We start from the raw sequence: 26956 nt of genomic DNA on the forward strand, positions 1-26956 counted from the left end.
TGCCCACTTTATTGGCTGCGCCTGCGAGTCATTCAGCGGAGGAGGCTCCGTCCCTCTTTCGCTCTCCCTCTTCTCTTCCCCGCCCGCCCGCCCGCTCGCCTTCCCCCCCCCCTTTTTTCCCTTTGCTCCGCCGGATTTTCTAATCAATGGGATTTTTTTTATGGGCGTTGCGCCCGCCCTTGCGGCGCACTGCCCCCCCCCCCCCAAATCCGATTCTCTTCTTTTAACGCTGGCATGCTTTGGCTTTGCATTTGGGCTGCTTGGGTCGGCGGTGCAAGAAAGAGGCCTATCGCCTGAGTAAAATGCTCACTGGAGGCGGGTTTTTTTCTTTAACAATCGTACTTCGCTGTTTTCCTTAACTGCGTTCCCGACTGCTTCTCCTTTGGCGTGGTTGCTTTTGAGGCGCTTTTTGCAAAAAAAATGCGAGCGCTGATTTTCCCTTTGGATCCCTTCGTCTCTGGATTCCTGCGAACTAACCGCCTCCTTCCTTCAATGCAATTCTCACCCCGTGGCCCCCTCTCCTAAAATGCAATTTCTGAACAATCCTCTCCTTTCCCTGCTTCTTAAGTGGTCGCATCTGTGACTTTTCTTGAATTGCATCTTTGCCATTGAAACTTAGTGCGGAGCTCTGATTTGAAAAGATTGGGAGTGGAGTACCCGACGTGCATTTTTTTCCCACCTTGCTAGTTTGCTCGCTAATGTCCCGTAAAGTGATTTTCCGACTGGTATTGACGGGTCTATTTTTAAAGTGAACTGAATGGCTGTTGCAACTCTCTAGAAGACAAGTGGATGGGAGGCTGAAGTGGATGGGCTGACAAGGCATATCCGCTATCTGGATCCTGTGACAGCGGAAATGGGAGTTCTCAAAAAGCCACAATTGGATCTGAGGAATTTGGCCCTAGGGAAACCCCCCAAGAACATGGAGTGGTAGCAGGCAGCTTGGGCCGGGCTCCAGATGCACAGAGTGAAATGTCAGGTGAGTTACTTCTTTTGACGGTGGTCTTGTTGTGATAGCTCTGATCAGTAATACTGTATCTACAGTACTGATATAAGACGAGATTTTTGACTCCTTCTTCTTCTTCTTCTTCTTCTTCTTCTTCTTCTTCTTCTTCTTCTTCTTCTCCTTCCTCCTTCTCCTCTTCTTCTTCCTCTTCCTCTTCCTCTTCTTCCTTCTCCTCCTCCTCCTCCTCTTCTTCTTCTTGTTCTTCCTCCTCCTCTTCTTCTTCTTCTTCTTCTTGTTCTTCTTCTTCCTCCTCCTCCTCTTCTTCTTCCTCCTCCTCCTCTTCTTCTTCTTCTTCTTCTTCTTCTTCTTCTTCTTCTTCTTCCTCCTCCTCCTCTTCTTCTTCCTCCTCTTATTATTATTATTATTATTATTATTATTATTATTATTATTATTATTATTATTAATTTGATTTGTATGCCGCCCCTCTCCGTAGACTCTGCTATTGCTATTAACAAAACGACCACCAGTCAATTGCAAAAGGCAGTGTTGCTTGGAAAGCTTATATCTTGTGAAGATCTTTAACATCTGGGGTAGGCAAAGTTGGCTCTTCTATGACATGTGGACTTCAGCTCCCAGAATTCCTTTGCTAGCATGATTGGCTCAGGAATTCTGGGGAGTTGAAGTCCACAACTCATAGAAGAGCCAACTTTGCTTACCTCTGTTTAACAGCATTAAACAACAGCATTTGCTTATCCAAAACCCTAAAATGGACTTGCTAAGTCAGGACTGTCACACTCATGTTGTCAGGGCAGCATCACGTGATGTATCGGGACTTTTTCCCCTTGGTTAAACCGGCTGTGGGCGTGGCCAGCAGGTGAAGCATCTGACCTGCGGGTCGCAAGTCTGACAGCACTGTGCTAGGTGGATAAAAATGCCCAATCCAGTCTAAATATCTAGCTGACTATGTAACCATCCACATTTTTTTTGTTTTTATGACCCTGTAACTCAGTGGTTCGCAACCTGGGGGTCGGGACCCCTTTGGGGGTTGAACAACCGTTTCACAGGGGTTGCCTAAGACCATGGGGAAAGAGAAATTTCTCTTGGTGTTAGGAACTAAAGCTTCCATTGTGGAGCCCTGCAACATATTTTTACAATCCGACCAATCAGGTGCTTACAGTGGGGGTGTCCGTCTGACCTTCCTGCCAATCAGCTTAAAGTTCTGTTGGGAGAATTGGCGCTAGACTTATGGTTGGGAGTCACCACAACATGAGGAACTGTATTAAGGGGTCGCGGCATTAGAAAGGTTGAGAACCACTGCTGTAACCCCTTGATTTGGGGTGGAATTGGAGTGACTGAATGGAGCTGGCTGTTTACTGGCCATGAGCATTTACTAGAGCAGTGTTTCCCAACCTTGGCAACTTGAAGATATCTGGACTTCAACTCCCAGAATTCCCCAGCCAGCATTCGCTGGCTGGGGAATTCTGGGAGTTGAAGTCCAAATATCTTCAAGTTGTCAAGGTTGGGAAACACTGTACTAGAGGGATGCCCTTCCTGACACCAATGTGGAGTTTGCAGCAGATATTTTATCTTTGCTCCGTGATAGAGAAACATGTCTTCCTGCTTAGGATTAACTCTCAGCCTTCGGGGTGGGAGGCGAGCATTTTCACCTCTGCTCCACTCAGTGCAACCAGCCACAAGAATAACAACAACAATGGAGTGATTCTATCCACTCTTGGGGATCGAAATTGACCATCTTGGGGAACCCTGGGTTAGCACATTGAACGTACCATTTTATCTATACCAGTGATGGCGAACCTTTTTTTCCCTTGGGTGCCGAAAGAGTGTGGGTGTGCACTATTGCGTATGTGTGAGTGCCCACACTCATAATTCAGTGCCTGGGGAAAGCAAAAACAGCTTTCCCCGACACCTGGAGGCCTTCTAGAACAGTGATTTTCAACCTTTTTTGAGCCGCGGCACATTTTTTATACAGTATTTACAAAATCCTGGGGCACACTACTGACCAAAATGACACAAAATAACACTCTAAGACACTCTCCTCTCTTTTCCCATCCCTGTCTCCTCCCCCCTTGTGTGTATGTGTGTGTGTGTATACTCTTGAACCATTTCTCTTTCTCTCTCTCTCTCTTTCTTTTTCTCTCTCTTGCTTTCTCTTTTTCTTTCTTTCACTCTCTTTTGCTTTCTCTCTCTTTCTCTCCCCCCTCTTTCTCCCTCTTGCTATCTCTTGCTCTCTCTCTTTCTCTCTCTCTCTCTCTCTCTCTTGCTGTCTCTCTCTCTTTCTCTTTTTTGCTTTCTCTTTCTCTCTCCCCCTCTCACTTTCTCTCTCTCTCTTGCTATCTCTCTCTTTCTTTCTCTCTCTCTCTCTTTTGCTTTCTCTCTCTTTCTCTCTCCCCCCCTCTCTCCCTCTCTCTTTCTCTCTCTCCCTCTCTTGCTATCTCTTTCTCTCTCTTGCTATCTCTCTCTCTTTCTTGTACACCACGTTGCACACTGGTTGGGAAACACTGCCCTAGAGGCTGGATACAGCCTGTTTCTTAACTTCTGGTGTGCCCAGTAGACTTGTGTTTCGCCCTCCCCAGGCTTCAAGGGCTTCTCTGGAGCCGGGGGGGGGAGGGTAAAAACGCCCTCCCCCATCCCTCTGGAGGCTCTCGGGAAGCCAAAAATGCCCTCCCAGAGTCTCTGTGCGAGCCAACAATCAGCTGGCCAGCACACACATGCACGTTGGAGCTGAACTAGGGCAATGGTTCACATACCAGTAGATATGGCTTCGCGTGGCACCTGTGGCACCCATGCCATTGGTTCTCCATCACTGATCTATACTGTACATAGCAAGTTTGTATTTTATTTATTTTTCCTTCTTATCCAATATATCTTTAAGGTTGAATTCTCCTGAGACAGCTTTGAGCAGCTGGGAGACATGTCATCACACGAAATGATTCAACCGGCTCACTTCTTTTTCCTGCTCCTATGGGTTCCTCACAACTCAGTGACAAACGGTGTCAAAAACGTGATTCCAGAGTTAAGTCTCCAGGAATATTTTAGCAGCTTGCAAGCATCAAAAGTATCAAAAGCATCTTTGGTTTATTTTCAGAAGGAGGGTGAGTATTTTCACCAGACTCTTTGAGAATTCAATTCAATTCAATTTATTAGATTTGTATGCCGCCCCTCTCCGAAGACTCGGGGCGGCTCACAACAGCAATAAAAACAGTATAACAATGGAACAAATCTAATAATAAAAATTATATAAAAACCCCAACAATTAAAAACCAGACAACACATACATACCAAACATAAAATATAAAAGCCTGGGGGAGGATGTCTCAGTTCCCCCATGCCTGGTGATATAGATGGGTCTTGAGTAACTTGCAAAAGACAAGGAGGGTGGGGGCCATTCTAATCTCCAGGGGGAGTTGATTTCAGAGGGCCGGGGCCGCCACAGAGAAGGCTCTTCCCCTGGGGCCCGCCAAACGACATTGTTTGGTCGACGGGACCCGGAGAAGGCCAACTCCGTGGGACCTTATCGGCCGCTGGGATTCGTGCGGTATTCCTAAGGAATCCTTAGGAAAGGGGAAAAAAACAAAACTTATATGATTAGGTTTAGGAACCAAGTTGTAGTGTGCATAAAATATATATTCTGATGATTCACTCCAAATGACTGAGCTTTTTTTTCCTACACGGTATTCCATTCCTTCATGAAAACATCTTTACTGAGACATGACTCACAGTGGAAACCCCAATTCAAATAATCTTTCAAAAAGTCAAGTGGGGTGAGTGGTAAGGGAGATTCCCACGGTCATCAGATTCCCTCAGGCATTACCATGTTTTTGGAGCATAAGACACACCCTTTCCCCCCCTAAGAGAGGGTAGAAATGTCGGTGGGTCTGATACCCTGGAATGCAGCCATTTTTGCTGTCTTGAAGCCCCTGCTCCCTGGCAGAGAGCTCTTGGATGCTGGGAAATGGCAAAAATGCTTGTTTTTGCAAAAAAAAAGTGGGGGGCTGTTATTCACCCCCCCTTTTTTTTGTTGCAAAAATGGGATGGACAGAGGGTCTGCAGAGAGCTCCTGGGGATTGGGAGAAAGTAAAAATGCCTCCATTTTTGTGAAAAATGGGCAAAAACCAGCCCATTTTTCACAAAAATTGGGCCATTCTTGCCATCCCCCAACACCCAAGAACTCCCAGCAAGCTACCTAGACCCTGTGCCCACCCAATTTTTGTGAAAAAATGGGTGAAAAATGGCCCATTTCTCGCAAAAACGGGGCTGCTTTTGCCTTCTAATTACCCCATCTAGCATGACTGGAGGAGGAATTCTGGGAGTTGAAGTCCACTAGTCTAAAAGCTATCAGGTTTGAAGACCCCTGGGTTAGGGGTTGTTCTGCCGGGCTCTCTGATAGGAGCCTCCCGAAAATTCAAGGGTACAAATTTCACACACACACACACACACACACACACACATACACGTTTGAAAAGTCAAAACAAAGTTCTTTATCACAAAATTCAAAATAAACTAAGCACTCTTTTTGTACTGCAAAGAGCACTCTTCCCAAAACAACCGGGTAGTCTGTACAATTTCCCTTAAGCAGTCATTAAGTACTTAGCTAGCAGCTGTGTTCACACCCCTTCTTCTTCCAAGGAAGTGAGACACACACACACACACACACACATTGCTCTGCTTTGTTTTCCAAGGCGTGAAAAAGCAACAAAGTTCAGAAAACACAGGATTCCTGATGAACTCCGATCAGATATTCTTCCACAAGGGCCAAACCCACATGCTGCTATTTATAGCAACAGCCCTAATTACTGGAGCCCCACCCAAACACAGGTGGCCTCACTTATTTTCTGTAATATGTTCTTACTTGGTCTCTTCTACGGATAATTCTGCGCTTGCGTGGGTCCAAAATGTCATCATCTGAATCAAGGGAAGATAAGGGAGATTGACTGCCTTGGCTGTGTGCCAAGCCCTCCTCTACCGAGTCACTCCCACCTTCTTCTTTGTCAGAGGAAACTAAACTCTAAACTGATTCTGTCGGCAATAACACAGGCCTGTGACATGTTGAATTTTCCCCTGCATCCACCTCCCCATTCCCTGGGGCAGGAGCTGGGCCAGAGCCAACCACAACAGGGGTTAGGGATACAAGGGTTTTCAAACTTGGCAAGTTTAAGACTTGTGGACTTCAATTCCCATTCCTGAGCTAGCATGACTGGAGGAGGAATTCTGGGAGTTGAAGTCCACAATTCTTAAAATTGTCAGGTTTGAAGTTTGTAAAAAGTATTCTGCTACACTGGTATTTTATTAAATAATATATTACTACACCATTTGGTTCAGAATACAGTGGTACGTCTACTTATGAACTTAATTCGTTCCGTGACCAGGTTCTTAAGTAGAAAATTTGGAAGAAGAGCAATTTTTCCCATAGGAATCAATGTAAAAGCAAATAATGCGTGCGATTGGGGAAACCACAGGGAGGGTGGAGACCCTGTTTCCTCCCAGGAGATTCCTAGAGAGGCCCCACGAAGGTTTCTCCCCGCCTTTTCTGGCCCTATTTCCTCCCAGGAGGTCCCTAGAGAGGCCCCACAGAGGCTTCTCCCACCTTTTCCGGCCCTGTTTCCTCCCAGGAGATTCCTAGAGAAGCCCCATGGAGGCTTCTCCCTGCCTTTTCCGGTTACAGTTTCGGAGGTTCGGCTCTGTAAGTGAAAAATGGTTCTTGAGAAGAGGTAAAAAAATCTTTGAACACCTGGTTCTTATCTAGAAATGTTCGTAAGTAGAGGCGTTCTTAGGTAGAGGTACCACTGTACTTTTTCCCTTGCTTTCCACCTCTAAAATCTAGGTGCGTCTTATACTCCGAAAAATATGGCAGTTCCTTCCATCTGTCTGCAAGAAGTGAAAGTTTATATATGATTTTGTGACATTTTGGTTGGCATAATGATTTCTTACATTGCTGTGGCTCAGAATTTTTTTTCATGCCCTTCCCAATGGTTTTGTTTAATTCATTTTTATGACTGGGTTTTGCTTTATTCATTTTTTATGACCCTTTCTATAGTGGTTCTGCTGGAATAGGCTGTGTCCTGCCCTTAGGAAGGTGACTTTGGCTGGCTGTTCAATTTGATTTAATATCTGATGAAGAATGGTCACAACAAAGCCATCAATATTTACGGTCACCTACTGGAGCCTTTGGTATTGACATTGGCACTGATGTATTTATCTCATTTATTTTACATATAGGTTATCTTCGAACTGTGCTTAATTTTCCCCTTGGGCACATCAGTTTTTAATCTTCAGTATGTCAGTTAGCAGTAGGTACAGGCCTCGAGGTCAAGAGATTTTCCTCAGCCGCGGTGGCACAGTGCTTAGAGTGCAGTACTGCAGGCTACTTCTGCTGACCGCAATTTGGCAGTTCAAATCTCACCACTGGCTCAAGGTTGATTCAACCTTCCATCCTTCCGAGGTGGGTAAAATGAAGACCCAAATTGTTGGGGGCGATATGCTGACTCTGTAAACCTCTCAGAGAGGGCTGTAAAAGCACTTTGAAGCGGTATACAGCGGTACCACTACTTACGAACTTAATTCGTTCTGTGACCAGGTTCTTAAGAAGAAAGGTTTGTAAGAAGAAGCAATTTTCCCCATAGGAATCAATGTAAAAGCAAATAATGTGTGTGATTGGGGAAACCACAGAGAGGGTGGAGGCCCTGTTTTCTCCCAGGAAATTCCTAGAGAGGCCCCACAGAGGCTTCTCCCTGCCTTTTCTGGCCCTGTTTCCTCCCAGGAGATTCCTAGAGAGGCCCCACAGAGGCTTCACCCCACCTTTTCTGGTCCTGTTTCCTCCCAGGACATTCCTAGAGAGGCTCCACGGAGGCTTCTCCCTGCCTTTTCCGGTTACAGTTTCGGAGGCTCAGGTGGAAAATAGTTCTTGAGAAGAGGCAAAAAAATCCTGAACACACGGTTCTTATCTAGAAAGGTTCGTAAGTAGAGGCATTCTTAGGTAGAGGTACCACTGTACCTCTATATCACATCTAGTGTCAGGTTCCAGGAAGTCATTGGAACAAAAGCTCCTCTTATCTGATCCTTGTCTTGGTAGTAGCTCTTCCTTCTGCCTTTCAATGCCATTCCCTGCGCCCTTTCCTCTTTCTCTGTCATGGGGACAGAACAGAGGTAAAAAGGAAACAGATTAATAAAAATGACTTGAAATGAATATGAAGATTTCAAGTCAAGCCAATAATGTACAGAGAGTGATGCGTTTATTCCTGCTGTTTAATTCAATATATGCCTGAGACTACTCCCCGCCCAACGATTTTTTAAAAATGAAGATGAAAATGAAACAATGTTTTAGAAATATTAAAAATATCACATTGATTTGATAATTATGATGCCTTGTGTTTTTTTTTTAATTCTAGTTTCTCCATCTAGTGAGGTGTTCTTGGAACAGCTGGAAAACTCCAGAGAGGCTCTCCAAGATTATGGGATATTTATCTTCAAGGTAGAATTATTTTCGGCTTTATAATTTTTAGGGAAGCATGGTCTTTTTGGAATTTCAGGACAATCCAGCCAAATTCTACCACAATGTAAATGACAAATTGCCCACCGGCTTTTGACTGCAGAGCACAACAGTTCTCCATTGTTTTCAACAAAACAATAATCCTATTGTGTAAAATTATTCTCCATCTGTCTAGTGTAATCTGTCTGGCTGTTAAGTCCTGAGATAACCGTTTTTTCCATTACTGTTTTCTTTCTGTGCTGCCCAACTCGGTAGAAAATTGGAAAAGAAATTAAGTAAAGCAATTGAGGCTGTATTCCTCTGTCTGTCAGCGGCGTGCAGTAAATCTCTGAATACTGAATGGAATGAAACCACGTTTGGTGTGCAGGGAGGAAGAATGTGGTAAAAAAAGGGGCCTGGATCACTCTGTGGAAGAAAGAAGGACATTCGTCCAACTGTGGGAAAGGCTCAAAACATTGACAGCTGCTTTGTTCCATTCTTGTGATCCAGAGCAAAATCATATGTAGCCTGTCCTGTGCCTCCCAATATACAGTAATCCCTCGCTACTTCGCGGTTCATCTTTCGCGGATTCGCTACTTCACGGGTTTTCAAAGGGGACTTAAATCCATGAAATCCATTGAAAATTTTAAATCCATTAAAAATTCATAGAATTCTTCTACAGTACTACTGTACTCTATTAAAGAAACTGGTAGGATGTCACATGCAGAGCCGAGGTGGCGCAGTGGGTAGAGTGCAGTACTGCAGGCCACTAAAGCTGACTGCTAGATCTACAGGTCAGCGGTTCAAATCTCATCACCGGCTCAAGGTTGACTCAGCCTTCCATCCTTCCGAGGTGGGTAAAATGAGGACCAGAATTATGGGGCAATATGCTGGCTCTGTTTAAAAAAGTGCTATTACTAACATGTTGTAAGCCGCCCTGAGTCTAAGGAGAAGGGCGGCATTAAAAAAAACCAAATAAAATAAATAAATAAATAAATAGTTCCAGTTGAGAAACATTATAGAATGAGTGTTTAATGCAAAGGGTGGGTTTTAAAACTCCAAGTACTCGTTAATGTTCTGCCGGGCTCTATGGTATGAGTCTCCCGAAAATTCAAGGGTACAAATTTCAGACACACACACACACTTGAAAGTTCAAAAACAATGTTCTTTATCACAGAAATTCAAAAGAAACAAAGCACCCTTTTTGTATTGCAAAGAGCACTCGTCCCAAAACAACCTGGTAGCCTGTACAATCCCCTTAATCAGTCCTTAAGTACTTAGCTAGCAGCTGTGAAGGAACGTCACAGCCCTCTTTCTTCCAACGAAGTGGGACACATACACTTTGCTCTGCTTTGGTTTCAAAGGCATGAAAAATCAACACACGAAGTCCGGAAACAGCAAGGCACAATCCTGAAGAACAACGATCAGATAATCTTTTACAACGGCCAAGCCAACACGCTGCTATTTATATCAGCAGCTCTAATTACTGGAGCCCCACCCAAACACAGGTGGCCTCTCTTATCTCCTGTAATATTTCTTCAATTGGTCTCTTCGATGCATAATTCTGCGCATGCGTGGGTCTAACACTTCCTCATCCGAATCGACCGAAGATAATGGAGATTGGCTTCCTGGGCTGTGTGCCAAGCCCCATTCTTCCAAGTCACCCACACCTTCTTCGTCCTAGGAAACTGCACTACCTAACTCTGTCGGCAATAAAACAGGCCTATGATATGTTGATGTCTCCCCTGCATCCACCTCCACATTCCTTGGGGCAGGAGCTGGGCCAGAGCCAACCACAACAGTTAAATACATATAAAAATATATTTCCTCTACTTCACGGAAATTCGTTTTTCACTGGTGCCCTTGGAATGCATCCCCCATGAAAAACGAGGGATTACTGTATACATATGCATTAATTTAGGGTCACTCTGGAAGGGGTTGAAAAGAATTCTAGAAGTCCTGCTCTGTATGCTTTCCTTAGCTTGTAAATCAGAATTTCCAGGACTCAGTTCTAGCATTGAACTGCTGTCTTCTAGCACTCTATGAAGAGATGGCATTTAGAAGGAGAACCTCAGAGATGTGGGAATAACAAAGGAAGAAAGGTTTTTTTTTCTGATTTAATATGGTTCCAATATGACAATTCATTTAAAACCATGGTTTTAAATAACATGCTTTTATTTATAACAGTGGTTCTCAACCTTTCTAATGTGGCGACCGATTAATACAGTTCCTTATGTTGTGGTGACCCCACCCATAAGTCTAGTGCCAATTCTCCTAACAGAGCTTTAAGCTGATTGGCAGGAAGGTCAGTGGGACACACCCCACTGTAAAGGGCCGATTGGTCGGATAGTTGAAATATGTTCCAAGGCACCAGAATAGAATCTTTAATTCCTAACACCATGGGAAATTTGTCTTTTCCCATGGTCTTAGGTGACCCCTGTGAAATGGTCATTTGACCCCCAAAGGGGTCCCGACCCCCAGGTTGAAAACCACTGATTTATAATAACAGCTGCTACTATTTCACAATTGGTATTAATAGATTATTCTCTTTCTCAGAGCTAAAAACAGCTTTGGAGGATTCGATTTTTAGCAGGTCTGCGATGCAGGGATATAAAAATGCAACTCTGTATGCTTCACTCTTAATCTTGATGTTTTCCCAAAAGCCATTTCATAAAAATAAGCAAATTCAGACACCTAAAATGTGTATTTGATGCAATGTTCAGTTTGTCTAATTCGTTGATGTGGAAGATGAGAAGGTTTTCTTATAAGTGTTTCCAAATGAATTAAAGTAAGTTTTAGTAGGTGATTTGAGCGGCTCTGGAAAGCTAAGCAGGTTTGGGCTTGATTAATTCTAGATGATAGCAATCAATTCCCTGTTATATAATTGAGCTGGTCGAAGATTTCATACCTTTGCAACATGGCAGTTAATACCATTTAGACTTCATAGTGCATTGCAGCCCTCTCTAAGCAGTTTACAGAGTCCGCATATTTGCCCCTAACAACCTGATTCTCCATTTTACTGATGGAAGGTTGAGTCAACCTTTAAGCTGGTCAGGATCAAACTCCTGACAGTGAATTAGCCTGCAATACTGCATTCTAACCACTGTGCCACCACGTCTCTTGCAATAATGAGCCAGGGTGGCGCAGCAGGTAGAGTGCTGTACTGCAGGCCACTGAAGCTGACTTGTAGATCTGAAGGTCAGCGGTTCAAATCTCATCACCGGCTCAAGGTTGACTCAGCCTTCTATCCTTCCCAGGTGGGTAAAATGAGGACCCGGATTGTGGGGGCGATAGCCTAGCTCTGTTACAAAAAGTGCTATTGCTAACATGTTGTAAGCCGCCCTGAGTCTAAGGAGAAGGGCGGCATAAAAATTGAATGAATGAATGAATGAATGAATGAATAAATAAATAAATAATGTCCCAGTAAAGATTTTAGGTTTCCCCCCCCCCCATAGATTAACTGCCAAAGAGGAGAAGCATCCAGCTACTGCAAAGGAGATAACACCTTGGGAAAAGTATACCTATTCAGGTAAGCATAAATAAATTACATTGATTCAGCTTGCACGAATGGTTTTTGTATTACAATAACGCCGCCGTACCGGTAGCGAAAATTGAGCTGCAGGCGGGCGTGCACATCCCAACGAGAGTTAGCTTCTGTGCATGTGCAGGAAACAAAATCTCGCGAGAGGACGCAATTGTGCATAAGATTTCGTGATTTTTTTTTGCTTCTGCACATGCGCAGAAGCAAAAAAATTGTTGAGATCTCGTATGCACGCTTCTCCTAACAATATTTTGCACATGCACAGAAGCAAATTCTCACTGGAAGGCGTGCCAGGGCCCACAGCAGAAGCAAAGCTGCGCGCGCAGCTAAATTTTCGCTATAAATACAGCGTCCTTATCCGTACCGGTAGCAACCCGATACTGATTGGACCAGAATTTCTGACGCTTTGCAAGGCAGTTGTAACGTGAGATGTCACATGATTGCACCAATTAGTGACAAGAATCCTGGCAATCCTCATTGCTGTGCTCATCCCAGGACAGTGCAGGTGTTGGTCAAGGATCTTGTGTGACCACAATGTTGGAAAAGGTGGGAGTCCCAGACAAGCAGGTGAGAATTATGGGTGGCAGAGGTAGTATTCAGCTGGTTCCAGCTGGTTCATGCAAACTGGTAGTCCTGTTTGTGGGTGGGTGGGTAGGTTATTCATCCATCCATCCATCCATCCATCCATCCATCCATCCATCCATCCATCCATCCATTCATTCATTCATTCATCCATTCATTCATTCATCCATTTATTAATTTATTTATTCATTCATTCATTCATTCATCCATCCATCCATTTATTTATTCATTCATTCATTCATTTAATTATTTATTTAATCATTTAATCATTTATTCAATTAATTAATATACGTGCGCATACGTGGAGTGGGGCTTACGAGCTTTGTGCACTCACATTTGCAAACCAGTAGGGAAGGTCCAGTAAGTGAATACTATCAGGCGGGGGTTGCTACTTACCGCCACTACTGGTGCAATGCACACGCAGCTTCGGGTCGCCTACCTGTGCATCCTAGCGAGATTTTGTTTCTGCACCTATGCAGGAAGCAAAACCTTACTAGAGGATGCGCTTGTGCGGGGATTTTAGTGATTTTTTTTTTTTTTGCTTTTGTGCTTGCGCAGAAGCAAAAAAATGGCTGAAATCTGTCTTGTGCGCATCCCCTCGTGAGGTTTTGCTTCTTGTGCATGCGCTGAAGCAAAATCTCGCGGGGTTGTGTGTGTGCGCACCATAGTCGTGGAGCTGCACACACAGCTCTATTTTTGCTACCGGTGCGCAGGGTGGCCCTTACTGGGTGGGAACCCGATACTGAATGCTGCCCCTGAGGAGTGGACAGGTGCTGTAGACCAGTGTTTCCCAACCTTGGCAACTTGAAGATATTTGGACTTCAACTCCCAGAATTCCCCAGCCAGTGAATCCTGGCTGGGGAATTCTGGGAGTTGAAGTCCAGATATCTTCAAGTTGCCAAGGTTGGGAAACACTGCTGTAGACAAACCCATGGCGGCTTCCTCACTGATTTTGCTTGTGGGAAGCCAGCAGGGAAGATCTCAAATGCTAGTTCTTGTCACTGCAGGACGCTGCAACTGTCTTACGTGTGAGCTGATTAACAAGCGTCTGAATCGCAATCCTGTGCCTCATCCAGCAACATTGTTAGTTTGAATGGTGGCTGAACGAGGGATCATAACCCAAAGACCATCTCTGTAGCTCAGCACTGAGAGCAGATGGTCTGGTCTCCCTTAGTCTGCATCCTCCCCCTGCTTCTTTTTGCTTAACTGAAGGTGGAAAGCACAACATCATTTCGAGGGCCGGGTATACTTATTTATTTAGCTAAATTAATTTGGGCACCCAGAGTTAACCTATTAATTACAAGGAAAGCAAAGGAGGGAAGGTTGAGTTTGGTTTGCTCTGAAACAAAATGAATACAATCTTTGTCCATGCTTTGAACTTGAAAATACAGTGTTCCCTCGATTTTCGCGGGTTCGAACTTTGCGAAAAGTCTATACCACGGTTTTTCAAAAATATTAATTAAAAAGTACTTCGCGGTTTCTCCCCCTATACCACGTTTTTCCCCGCCTGATGACGTCATATGTCATCGCCAAACTTTCGTCCTCCTTTAATAAATATTTTTTTAAATAAACTTTAATAAATAAACATGCTGAGTAATAATCTAAATGGTTGCTAAGGGAATGGGAAATTGTAATTTAGGGGCTTAAAGTGTTAAGGGAAGGCTTGTGATACTGTTCATACCCAAAAATAATGTATTTACTTCCGCATCTCTACTTCGCGGAAATTCGACTTTCGCGGACGGTCTCGGAACGCATCCTCCACGAAAGTCGAGGGAACACTGTACATTCATTTTTTTTTTGCTGAAATACCCTATTTCAGTGATAGCGAACCTATGGCACGGGTACCACAGGTGGCATGTAAAGCCATATCTGCTGGCACATGAGTGGTTGCCTAGCTCCGCTCCAACGTGCATGTGTGTGCCGGCCAGCTGATTTTTGGCTTGCACAGAGGCTCTGGGAGGTTATTTTTGGCTTCCAGAGAGCCTGGGAGGGTGGGGGAGGGCGTTTTTACCCTCCCCCGGCTCCAGGGAAGCCTTTGGAGCCCGGGGAGGGTTAAATACAAACCTACTGTGCCCACCAGAAGTTGGGAAACAGGCCAGGTCCGGCTTCCAGAGGGCCTCTGGGGTGGGGTGGGGGGAGTTGTTTTTGCCCTCCCTAGGCATTGAATTATGGGTATGGGCACTCACGCATGCGCATTATCCCAGCGACCGATTAGGTCCCAGAGTTGGCCTTCTCCGGGTCCTGTTGACTAAACAATGTCGTCTGGCGGGTCCCAGGGGAAGAGCCTTCTCTGTGGTGGCCCCGACCCTCTGGAACCAGCTCCCCCCTGAGATTAGAATTGCCCCCACCCTCCTTGCCTTTCGTAAACACCTTAAAACTCACCTCTGCCGTCAAGCATGGGGAAACTGAAATAACTTCCCCAGGCTTATATTGTTTATGTATGGTGTGTTGTGTGCATGCTTTTAAATTATGAGTTTTTAGTTTAAATTATTAGATTTGTATTACATTGTTTTGCCACTATTGTGAGCCGCCCCGAGTCTACGGAGAGAGGCAGCATACAAATTTAATTAATAATAATGATGATGATGATGATGATGATGATAATAATAATAATTAGTGAGTGTGAATGCTCTTTCGGCACCCAAGGGGAAAAAGGTTCGCCATCACTGCCCTATTTCATTAAATGAACCATTCGGTTGTGATCGCAGGGTATAAAAACATGCCATCCCCCCCCAACATTAGAATTCCAGGAGTGAATTTCAAAGCTATTCGGTTCTAATAAGAGATGTATTGATTTTGCAACTAGACCAAACATCGAAGCTATCAGATGCTCTGAGGAGTCACCAATTTAAGTAATTTTATCAAGGGGCTTGTTAACCAAATAGCATGGCCTGGAGACTCTAGCACAGAGGTCTTCAAACTTGGCAACTTTAAGACTTGTGGACTTCAACTCCCAGAATTCCCCAGTCAGCATAGCTAGCTGGAGAATTCTGGGAGTTGAAGCCCACAAGTCTTAAAGTTGCCAAGTTGGGAGACCCCTGCTCTAGTGGCCTGTCCTGTGTTTACATAATGACCTTGTTTTCTCTTAAATTCTTTGTTTCCCATCTTGCGAGCTTCAGCTCTTAGACCCAAAGGTGCTTTTCCAAAAGGCAATTGGACTTCCTTGGGGGTTTTTTCCCCCTTGAAAATGTTTCACTTCTCATCTGAGAAGCTTCTTCAGTTGTAACCGACTGGTGGGGAAGAGAGAAGGATTTATATTCTTTGCAGTCATCTGGTTACTTTGAGACTTGTTGAGACATGTGTGCTATAGGTTTGTCATCACGGCTATAGGCATTCAGCCTTCAGACATATGAATCTATAGCAGGTCAGATCAGCTTTTCTCAACCATTTGAGAAAGGGGATGGTTCTGAGGGATCAAAGGGTCACCTCTTAGTATGGACGACTTTTAATAGAACTGCCCCAGGCGAAAGAAACACATGTTGAGATGGCATTGAATAGCTTTGCTTCCATTTTTATTTTTATTTTTATTTTTTTATTATTTAGATTTGTATGCATTTAGATTTATTTTGCATTTTACTGGGCATATTGAAGGCTTACTGGCATCCCCGGTGGAAAATAAAAAAGTCTCATTCCCACTATCCCAAAAATGTAGCATGTGATCGACCAGTGTTGATCATGAACCTTTTGGACAAGTTTATTATTTATTTATTTATTTATCAGATTTGTATGCCGCCCCTCTCCGTAGACTCGGGGCGGCTAACAATAACAATAAAACAATAGAAACAAATCCAATAATTTAAGTTAATTTAAAAACCCTAATTTAAGAAACCAATCATACCCGCAGACATACCATAGAAACATAGAAACATAGAAGACTGACGGCAGAAAAAGACCTCATGGTCCATCTAGTCTGCCCTTATACTATTTCCTGTATTTTATCTTAGGATGGATATATGTTTATCCCAGGCATGTTTAAATTCAGTTACTGTGGATTTACCAACCACGTTTGCTGGAAGTTTGTTCCAAGGATCTACTACTCTTTCAGTAAAATAATATTTTCTCATGTTGCTTTTGATCTTTCCCCCAACTAACTTCAGATTGTGTCCCCTTGTTCTTGTGTTCACTTTCCTATGCATACATTTTATAAGCCTAGGGGGAAGGGAAAGTCTCAATTCCCCCATGCTTGACGACAGAGGTGGGTTTTAAGGAGCTTACAAAAGGCAAGGAGGGTGGGGGCAACTCTGATATCTGGGGGGAGTTGGTTCCAAAGGGTCGGGGCCGCCACAGAGAAGGCTCTTTCCTTGGGTCCCGCCAAACGACATTGTTTAGTTGACGGGACCCAGAGAAGACCAACTCTGTGAGACCTAACTAGTCGCTGGGATTCGTGCGGCAGAAGGCGGTCCCGGAGTGCCCAAACTGCGCCTGTGTGCATGCCCAAACTGAAGGGAGTATGTGCGTAAGCGTAGCAGAGAACCGAAGACCAGCTGACCGTTGGGAGGCAGGGCCTCCCAACACTGGTAGCTTCATGTGCTTCTGTTTTGTTGTTTGCAGGGAAATAGAAGCTCACGAAAGAAACGCCAGGGAGATCAGATCTGGGGTGTCGGCGCATGTGCCAGCAGAGAGGGCTCTGTGTGCCACCTCTGGCGTGCGTGTCATAGATTCACCATCACTATGATAGACAGTGTTAACTATTCTTGCAGAAGCTGCCAGCTTGCTTTTAAGCATTTATCTTATTTTCCAGGGATCGTGTATTGGTTCGTGAACTTGCCATAGATGCCTTGTTCAGCTTGGATGCCATTGTGGCAAATGTACTTTTGTAAGTTTTTATTTTATAACATAAAAATTCGATTCAGTGTGCTGTATGGATACAATTGAAGTAATAATCATCAAAATATGTACAACAATGTTCATTACATTGATATTCATTCTATCATAATAACCATAATAATAATACTGATACTTGCTTATCCATTTTAACAAACCTCCCTTTTTTCATTGGTCCCTTTCTTATATTTCCATTTTTCTAACTTCTGCTTTTGTCAGCTAAACTTTGATAAAATAAGTCACAAGTCAAAAAATATTCAGTTTCTTCCTTTTCTTTAATAGTAAGTGTTAATCTATCCATCTCTGCACATTCTAATATTTTTAATCACATTTTCATTTGTAGGGATCTCTTCACTTTTCCATTGTTCTGCAAATACAATTCTGGCTGCAGTCAATACATGTAATCCTGTGTTATACTTAACCGGTAAAATGCCCAACAAAAATATTTTTGGTTTTAAATTGATATATTGCTTCATTTTTTCCAACCATATATGTATTTTTTCCCAATATGTTTTTGCTTTTGGGCATGTTCACCATGTATGATAATATGAACCAGGTATGCAAGGATTTCTCCAAGTACAGTAGTAGCTGGGAGACAATACCAACTCGAAGGCACCAAAGCAAAACAAACTCAAAGTAGACCTCACTGGACTTGAATGAATTCATACATCCTTGTGTCTAGCAAGCTGAATCTGAAGTTACAGTTCATTATTTTCATGGGTTTCTCAGAATAAGAAGCCATTGATTCTGATTTGTAGATCGCAGCTTACATAGAAACATAGAAGACTGACGGCAGAAAAAGACCTCATGATCCATCTAGTCTGCCCTTATACTATTTCCTGTATTTTATCTTAGGATGGATATATGTTTATCCCAGGCATGTTTAAATTCAGTTACTGTGGATTTACCAATCACATCTGCTGGAAGTTTGTTCCAAGGATCTACTACTCTTTCAGTAAAATAATATTTTCTCATGTTGCATTTGATCTTTCCCCCAACTAACTTCAGACTGTGTCCTCTTGTTCTTATGTTCACTTTCCTATTAAAAACACTTCTCTCCTGAACCTTATTTAACCCTTTAACATATTTAAATGTTTCAATCATGTCCCCCCTTTTCCTTCTGTCTTCCAGACTATACAGATTGAGTTCATTAAGTCCTGATATGTTTTATGCTTAAGACCTTCCACCATTCCTCTAGCCCGTCTTTGGACCTGTTCAATTTTGTCAATATCTTTTTGTAGGTGAGGTCTCCAGAACTGAACACAGTATTCCAATTGTGCTCTCACCAGTGCTCTATATAGCGGGATCACAATCTCCCTCTTCCTGCTTGTTATACCTCTAGCTATTCAGCAAAGCATCCTACTTGCATTTCCTGCCGTCTGACCACACTGCTCACCCATTTTGAGACTGTCAGAAATCACTACCCCTAAATCCTTCTCTTCTGAAGTTTTTGCTAACACAGAACTGCCAATACAATACTCAGATTGAGGATTCCTTTTTCCCAAGTGCATTATTTTACATTTGGAAACATTAAATTGAAGCTGCCATTGCTTTGACCATTTATCTAGTAAAGCTAAATCATTTACCATATTACAGACTCCTCCAGGAATATCAACCCTATTGCACACTTTAGAGTCATCGGCAAATAGACAAACCTTCCCTACCAAACCTTCCCCTATGTCACTCACAAACATATTAAAAAGAATAGGACCCAGAACAGACCCTTGTGGCACACCGCTTGTAACCTGTCTCTGCTCAGAATACTCGCCATTAACAACAACTCTCTGATGTCTACGCTTCAGCCAGCTGCAAATCCACTGAACTATCCAGAAATTAAGTCCAATCTTCACTAATTTATCTATCAGATCTTTATGTGGAACCGTATGCTGATTTCTTTTAATACAAAGCTTGCTTTCTTTTAATACAAAGTTTCATAATTCATTTAGCTGGTTTTAGAAGGAACTGGCTGGAAAGCCATCAAGCAGGAAGTATACGCATGTTTGTTAAGTTATACAGTAATATAATGAGCATTGTGTTATAGGCCTTTTTAAAAAGCCTTCTACTTAAAATAAGGTAGTGGGTTTTTTGCTGAGGGTCTTCACATGTTGGTCGTTCTGTTTTCTTCCTAGCGCTCTCCTCTTCAATGAAATGAAATACATTTCAACACTGATGGACCTACAGCGTTTAGAAAACTCCCTGAAGGGTCAGTCCAATCTTGCTTTCGCATATGTGCAAGCAGTTGGGACAGCAGGTAATCATAGAGCTTTGGTATCCATTCCCAAAGCTTTCTACCATTCATAGGCTGCTGCTTTTGTGACATGTTTTGCTTTGAACTAACATTATTATTATTATTATTATTATTATTATTATTATTATTATTATTATTATTATTAATTAGATTTGTATGCCACTTTACTGCTAAATACTTTCTATTTTTAGTACTTGTCTTAATAGTTTTCCTTTGTACAGTGGTACTTCTGCCTAAGAACGCCTCTACTTAAGAACTTTTCTAGATAAGAACCGGGTGTTCAAGATATTTTGGCCTCTTCTCAAGAACCATTTTCTACTTAAAAACCCGAGCCCAGAAAAATTTCCCAGGGAATTTGAGAGCGGCATGATGGCCCGGCCAGTTTCCTGCCATTCCCCCTTTAATCCCGGCCACCTCGGGCTTTTCTGGGCTGCCAGAGGAGCCTTTCCGTGGCGCTTAAGGGGGCTTTGGCAGTCCAGAGCGAACGAAGCATTTTCCTTTCTCTGGGTGCTGTCTCAGAGTCCGTCTTTTTTTTTTTTAAGCCTTAAAGTTTTGGATTTTTTTCATTCCCCTCCCCTCCCCTTCTTCCTTCAGCAGCGACTGTCCTCCTCCTCTTCTTCCTCCTCTTCCCACCAAAGTCCGAGCTTTTATTTCTTTCCTAATGGGTTTGCACGCATTATTTACTTTTACATTGATTCCTATGGGAAATATTGCTTCTACTTACGAACGTTTCTAATAGTCTACGGAACGAATTAAGTTCCTAAGTAGAGATGCCACTGTATTTTGAACTGGGCTAAAAGAGGTAAGCAATATGTACGAGTAATATGTAGATAAAGAAAAAGTAAACAATATATATTATGTGAACATGAATTGCTTTTGACATGGATAGATTTTGTTTGGAGTTTGCAAAGTCAGGATTAAGTTGGTTTAGGACAGGAGTGAGCTTGTAACATTTTCCCCACGAAGGAGTACACTCGGGTGGGTTCCATTTACCTTCGCTACTGCTTCACATCTGGATGTTTCACCTGTGCACGTATGCACCCCTCATGCATTTTCACTTCTGCACATGCTCAGTTGCAAGTTTCAGCCTGAAAGACAGCTGAGGACCTCGTCAGCTGTGCTTCGGGTGGAGAAATAAAAGTCGGCATTAAACAGGGGGGGGGGGGGAGCAAGGGCTCTTTTCAAAGCAGGGGAAGAGGAGAAGCCATTAGAATAAGTAAAAATTAGCGAAAAATTCCCCCCAAAAGATGGCGGCGCCCATGGACTTGCACCAACAGAACCAGATTAGATGACCTAGATGATGGGGTACCTATGGCACGTGTGTCACAGGTGGTATGTGAAGCCGTATCGGGGGACACGCAAGGCGTTGCCCTAGATCAGCTCCAATGTACACGGTGCACCATCACTGACCTCTAAGGCCTCTTCCAATTCTGTTAATCTGCAATGTGCAGTTGCTGTTATATCGCTTAGGCTCCATATTATTTTTTTCTAAGTTTAAAAATCACTAAGCGGTGGTGGTTTTTGAAAAGGCTCAGAAATCCAAAGGTTGTACATTTCTGGTTTAAAGGGGAAAGGGGAGACAGAAAGACAAGATTTAGTCATGTAGAGCAATGTTTCCAAACCTTGGCAACTTGAAGAGATCTGGACTTCAACTCCCAGAATTCCCCAGCCAGCGAATGCTGGCTGGGGAATTCTGGGAGTTGAAGTCCAGATCTCTTCAAGTTGCCAAGGTTGGGAAACACTAATCTAGAGGAATTGATGGATAAATACGTTCTCTTTTCAGAGCACCGAGTCTTCATGGAGGCTGCGTTTGTTTACGGCTCAGTGAAATTTGCCTTAACTACTGAAGTGGCAGTTCTGAAGAACATTCGGTATGCATTTCTCTAAGTGTATAAGAGCCCCACTGCATTAGACCAAACTCTTCAGGCTAGCATCAGTTAATTGGATTAAGATATTGTGTATTGTATATTTTATATGTTGTGAACCACCTCGAGTCTGCGGAGAGGGGTGGCATACAAATCTAATAAATAAAATAAATAAATGCCACCCCTCTCCGTAGACTATTATTATTATTATTATTATTATTATTATTATTATTATTATTATTATTGTTGTTGTTTTGTTGTTATTATTATTATTATATTAGTAGTAGTAATACTAGTATTAATGTTGTTAGTATTAATAATAATAATAATAATAATAATAATAATAATAAAATGTTACACACAGTGGCCAAGGAGGATGATAGCTTTATCCTCGTAAGATGCAATAATATCTGCTTTGGTTACTGTAATGACTGGATTCAGAGCATCAATTACCGTATTTCCCGGAGTATAAATGTTCTTTCCCCCCTTCCAAAAGAGGCTGAAAACTTGTGTGTGCCTTATGTACTCCGAATGCAACTCCCCCCCCCCCCCGAAGCTTTTTTCCCCTCAGCTCTAACAAGGTGATAACAATCTTTCCGGCTCTTCCCAACTTGCAGGCTTGTTTTCATTGCTACTCCTGCTGAAAAAGTTTTTTTCAGCCCTTACGAGGTGCTAACAGTCTTCCTGGCTTGCAGGATTTTTTCATTGCTACTTCGAAGAACTTTTTCCTCCCAGCTCTAAGTCTTTGCAGGCTTGTTTTCATTGCTATTCCCGCTGAAAAAGGTTTTTTCAGCCCTTACAAGGTGCTAACAGTCTTCCTGGCTTGCAGGATTTTTTCATTGCTACGTCGAAGAAGTTTCCCCCCCAGCTCTAAGTCTTTGCAGGCTTGTTTTCATTGCTATTCCTGCTGAAAAAGGTTTTTTCAGCCCTTACGAGGTGCTAACAGTCTTCCTGGCTTGCAGGATTTCTTCATTGCTACTCCAAAGAAGTTTTTTCCCCAGCTCTAAGTCTTTGCAGGCTTGTTTTCATTGCTACTCCCTCCAAAGATTTTTTTCCCCAGTCCTAACCAGGGGATAAAAGGATGTGCTGAAGCTAACCAGACTAAGGGGGCTAGCCAGAGGAATACTGGGTAGGTAGATTTCCCCCCCCCCCTTATTTTCCTCCCCCCAAACTAAGGTGCGTCTTATACTCCAGTGTGTCTTACACTCTGAAAAATATGGTACGTAAAGGCAGTGATGCTAAGAAGGGAGTGATTGGTAACACGGCTCCAGTTTTGTGGATATGTTAAAAAATGCAGGTGTCAGTTAAGGTAGGGTTCCCCAATCCCTAGTCTGTGGGCAGGCACCTGTCTATAGCATGCCAGAAATCACTCAAATAAGTGAGGCCCCAACCGCAGGATGCAGATAGCACATGAAATCCTCCCATCTGTGGAAAAACCTCTCTCCATACAACCAGTTCCTGGTGCCCAAAAGGTTAAGGGCTGCCGAATTAAGGAGTTGAGGCTATTTGGACCAGGTGTCAAAAATGACCTTTCAGGTTTATTTCTTATTTGCCTTCCGTCCTGCACATAGCGTAGCCAGGTGTTGGGATGTGTCAAAGAAAGCCAGCTCATTTTTGGCTTTGGCTTTCCCCCCTTCAGGAGTGAAGAACCAGAGGTGCCATCTTCGAAACTCTTCTTTTGCCATTGTAAAGTGACCCTGGATACTGGACAGCCATGCCGCAGGACTCTGATGGAAGAGCCATTGACTACGTTAAGCATCCACAAGTTCCTGAAGCTGATGGGGGAACCTCTGGTGGTAGGTGAACAGAAGCCATGTCTTCTTTCGGACGTTCCTTTTATTTATTTATTTATTTATTTGTCTGTCTGTCTGTCTGTCTGTCTGTCTGTCTGTCTGTCTATCTATCTATCTATCTATCATCTATCTATCTATCTATCTATCTATCTATCTATCTATCATCTATCATCTATCCATCTATCTATCTAGTCTGTCTGTCTTTCTTTCTATCTATCTATCTATCTATCTATCTATCATCTATCTATCTATCTATCTATCTATCTATCTATCTATCTATCTATCTATATCTATCTATCTATCTATCTAAAATTAAAATTAAAAAAAGAGAAAAAGAAAGAGATGAGAGAGATAGAGATAAAGACAGAAAGGGAGAGGGGGAGAGACAGGGAGAAAGAGATGAGAGGGAGGGAGAGGGAGTTTATTTATTTATTATTATTTATTATTGCGATTTTAAGCCACTCAACTCCTTCTGGACTTTGGGCAGTGAATAACAATATAAAACAAAGTAAAAACAATTAAAAAACCCTTCATACTAAAACATTCATATTCATTCAGCCAGGGCGAGATGGAGTCATTCACCGAATGGTTACCTGTTTCTCATGTAAAACATGGAGCCACAAAACCTGGGTAGGCATGGCTGGGGGAAGGGTCATGTGACTGGGTGGAAGTGAGTGGCATTGAGTTGGCCACGCCCACTCACGTTTTGTAGCTCCCAATGTTTTGTTTTCTGTGGGAAATGGGTCTAAGTGGCTCTTTGAGTGTTTAAGGTTGCTGACCCCTGTTCTAAATAAATGAACATAATACCTTCCCAATGACAAAGACATTTTCCCAAGAGGAAAAGTATAAGTAAATAGTGAGGTCATCTTAAAAGCTTATTGCCATCTGAAATAATGCCCATGATGTTTTAAAGTATAATTATTCATTCCCCTAATTGGAACATTATTGCTAATACATGCTGGATAATTGAGAAAGTGAAAAAATACCTAAAATAAATCAGTAAGTGCTTCATTGATTATAAAAAGATTTTCAATTGTGCCGAACACACAAGCTATGAAATGTGCTTACAAAAATAGGAATCCCAGAATATCTCACCACAATGAAATGTAATGTAATGTAATGCAGTGATTTTCAACCTTTTTTGAGCTGCGGCACATTTTTTACATTTACAAAATCCTGGGGCACACCACCAACCAAAATGACACTCTAAGACAGTACATATTATACATATTGCCCCCCCCCCTTGTGTGTGTGTGTATACACACTCTTGAACCATTTCCAAAAACAGGTGAGGGCTGGGGGGGTTTTCTCTCTTATTCTTTGGGTGCTTTTTATCATATGCTTTAAATCAAGAGTCACTTCTCTCTTTTGTTTCTCTCTCTTTCCTCTCATTCTCTGCCTCAATCATTTTCTCATTTCTCTTTTTTCCTCCCCTTTTTGCTCATTTCTCTCCCTCTCCTTCTCTCTCTTTCTTTCTCTCTCTCCCTCTCTTGCTTTCTTTCTCGCTCTCACACACACAAACTCTCTTGCTTTCTTACTCTCTTGCTTTCTCTCTCTTTCTCTCTCCCCCCACTCTCTCTTGCTTTCTCTCTGTCTCGCTTGCTTTTCTCTCTCTCTCTCTTACTTTCTTTTTCTTTCTTTCTTTCTTTCTTTCTCTCTCTCTTTCTTTCTTTCTTTCTCTTTTTTGTTTCTTTCTCTCTCTCACTCTTTCTCTGTCTCTTTCATTCTTTCTCTTTCTCTCTCTCTTTATCTCTCCCCTCTTGCGGCACACCTGACTATGTTCCACGGCACACTAGTGTGCCACGGCACACTGGTTGAAAAACACTGACGTAACGTAACGTAACGTAATGTAGTAGTAGTAATAATAATAATAATAATAATAATAATAATAATAATAATAATAATTTATTAGATTTGTATGCCGCCCCTCTTCGAGGACTCGGGGCGGCTCACAACAACATAAACAGTGTACAAATCCAGTTTTTAAAATACAATTTAAAATCCTTATAATAAAATAAAATAATCACACAATCCAATCAAACCATACACCAACCTTGACAATTGGGATGTGTGTTAATTTCCCCATGCCTGGCGGCAAAGATGAGTTTTTAATAACTTACGAAAGGCGAGGAGGGTGGGGGCAGTCCTAATCTCTGGGGGGAGTTGGTTCCAGAGGGCCGGGGCCGCCATAGGGAAGGCTCTTCCCCTCTTCCCTGGGTCCTGCCAGACGACATTGTTTAGTCGACGGGACCTGGAGAAGGCCAACTCTGTGGGACCTAATCGGCTGCTGGGATTCATGCGGCAGAAGGCGGCCTCGTAGGTATTCTGGTCTGATGCCATGAAGGGCTTTATAGGTCATAACCAACACTTTGAATTGTGGCCGGAAATTGATCGGCAGCCAATGCAGGCTGCAGAGTGTTGATGAGACATGGGCATATCTGGGGAGGCCCATGATTGCTTTCGCGCCTGCATTCTGCACGATCTGAAGTTTCTGAACACTTTTCAAAGGTAGCCCCATGTAGAGAGCATTGCAGTAGTAATGTAATGTAATGTAATATAATATCTCACTACAATATACTGCTAAAAAAAAAGGGGGAACACTCAAATAACACATCCTAGATCTGAATGAATAAAATATTCTCATTGAATACTTTGTTCTGTACAAAGTTGAATGTGCACAACAGCATGTGACATTGATTGTCAATCAATGTTGCTTCCTAAGTGGACAGTTTGATTTCACAGAAGTTTGATTTACTTGGAATTATATTGTGTTTTTTAAGTGTTCCCTTTATCTTTTTGAGCAGTGTATAATACTTACAATATCTCCTCCTGAAAAACATATATACATAAGAAATCATGATACATATATATAAGAAATCATGATACATATATATAAGAAATATATAAGAAAAAAACATATATATAAGAAATCATGATATGGACAGAACATGGCAAACTAGATTGGTTCCAGGTTGGCAAAGGATTGAGAGAGAGAAAGAGAGAGAGAGAGAGAAAGAGATGGATGATAGATATACCGTAGTTATACCATAGACAAAGATAGAGATAAACAGACAAATAGATATACACATAAATATACATATATACACACACAGTTCATTTAGTGAGCATTCAAAGTTACAACACTGAAAAAAGTGACCATTTTTCATACTTATGACTAATGCAGCATCCCCTTGGTCACATGATCAATATTTGGATGTTTGCCACTGGCTCACATTTATGACAGTTGCACTGTCTTGGGGTCATGTGATCACCTCTGGAGACTCGCTTCACAACCATGTGACTAACTTAACAACTGCAACGATTTACTTAATAGCTGTGGCTAGAAAGATTGTGTAAAATGGTGCAAAACTCATTGAACAAATGTCTCGCTTTGCAACATACATTTTGGGCTCAATGGTGGTTGTAAGTTGAGGACTGCCTATATACAGTATGTCACAGAAGTACGTACACCCCCTCGTATTTTGTGAATATTTAAGTATATCTTTTCATGTGACAGCAATGAAGAAATGACACTTGGCTACACTGTAAAGCAGAGGTCTTCCAACTTGGCGACTTTAAGACTTGTGGACTTCAACTCCCAGAATTCTCCAGCCAGCTATACTGGCTGGAGAATTCTGGGAGTTGAAGTCCACAAGTCTTAAAGTCGCCAAGTT

The 26956-nt window shown here is 42.6% G+C and overlaps 1 protein-coding gene across 1 annotated transcript in view; it reads left to right on the forward strand.

Annotated features, from left to right (window-relative positions):
• Positions 1-137: 137 nt before the first annotated feature.
• Positions 138-26956, forward strand: part of TXNDC16 (thioredoxin domain containing 16) — a 70228-nt gene continuing 43409 nt past the window's right edge. The window contains exons 1-8 of the mRNA XM_070749440.1: positions 138-976; positions 3837-4056; positions 8350-8432; positions 11885-11958; positions 17294-17368; positions 19506-19627; positions 21408-21495; positions 23129-23285. Coding sequence (XP_070605541.1) covers positions 3876-4056; positions 8350-8432; positions 11885-11958; positions 17294-17368; positions 19506-19627; positions 21408-21495; positions 23129-23285 — 780 coding nt within the window. The 5' untranslated portion in view covers positions 138-976; positions 3837-3875. The remainder of the gene's footprint in view (positions 977-3836; positions 4057-8349; positions 8433-11884; positions 11959-17293; positions 17369-19505; positions 19628-21407; positions 21496-23128; positions 23286-26956) is intronic.

This window comes from Erythrolamprus reginae, chromosome 1 (assembly GCF_031021105.1).
Source record: "Erythrolamprus reginae isolate rEryReg1 chromosome 1, rEryReg1.hap1, whole genome shotgun sequence".
In the NCBI taxonomy this organism is placed as follows: Eukaryota; Metazoa; Chordata; class Lepidosauria; order Squamata; family Dipsadidae; genus Erythrolamprus; species Erythrolamprus reginae.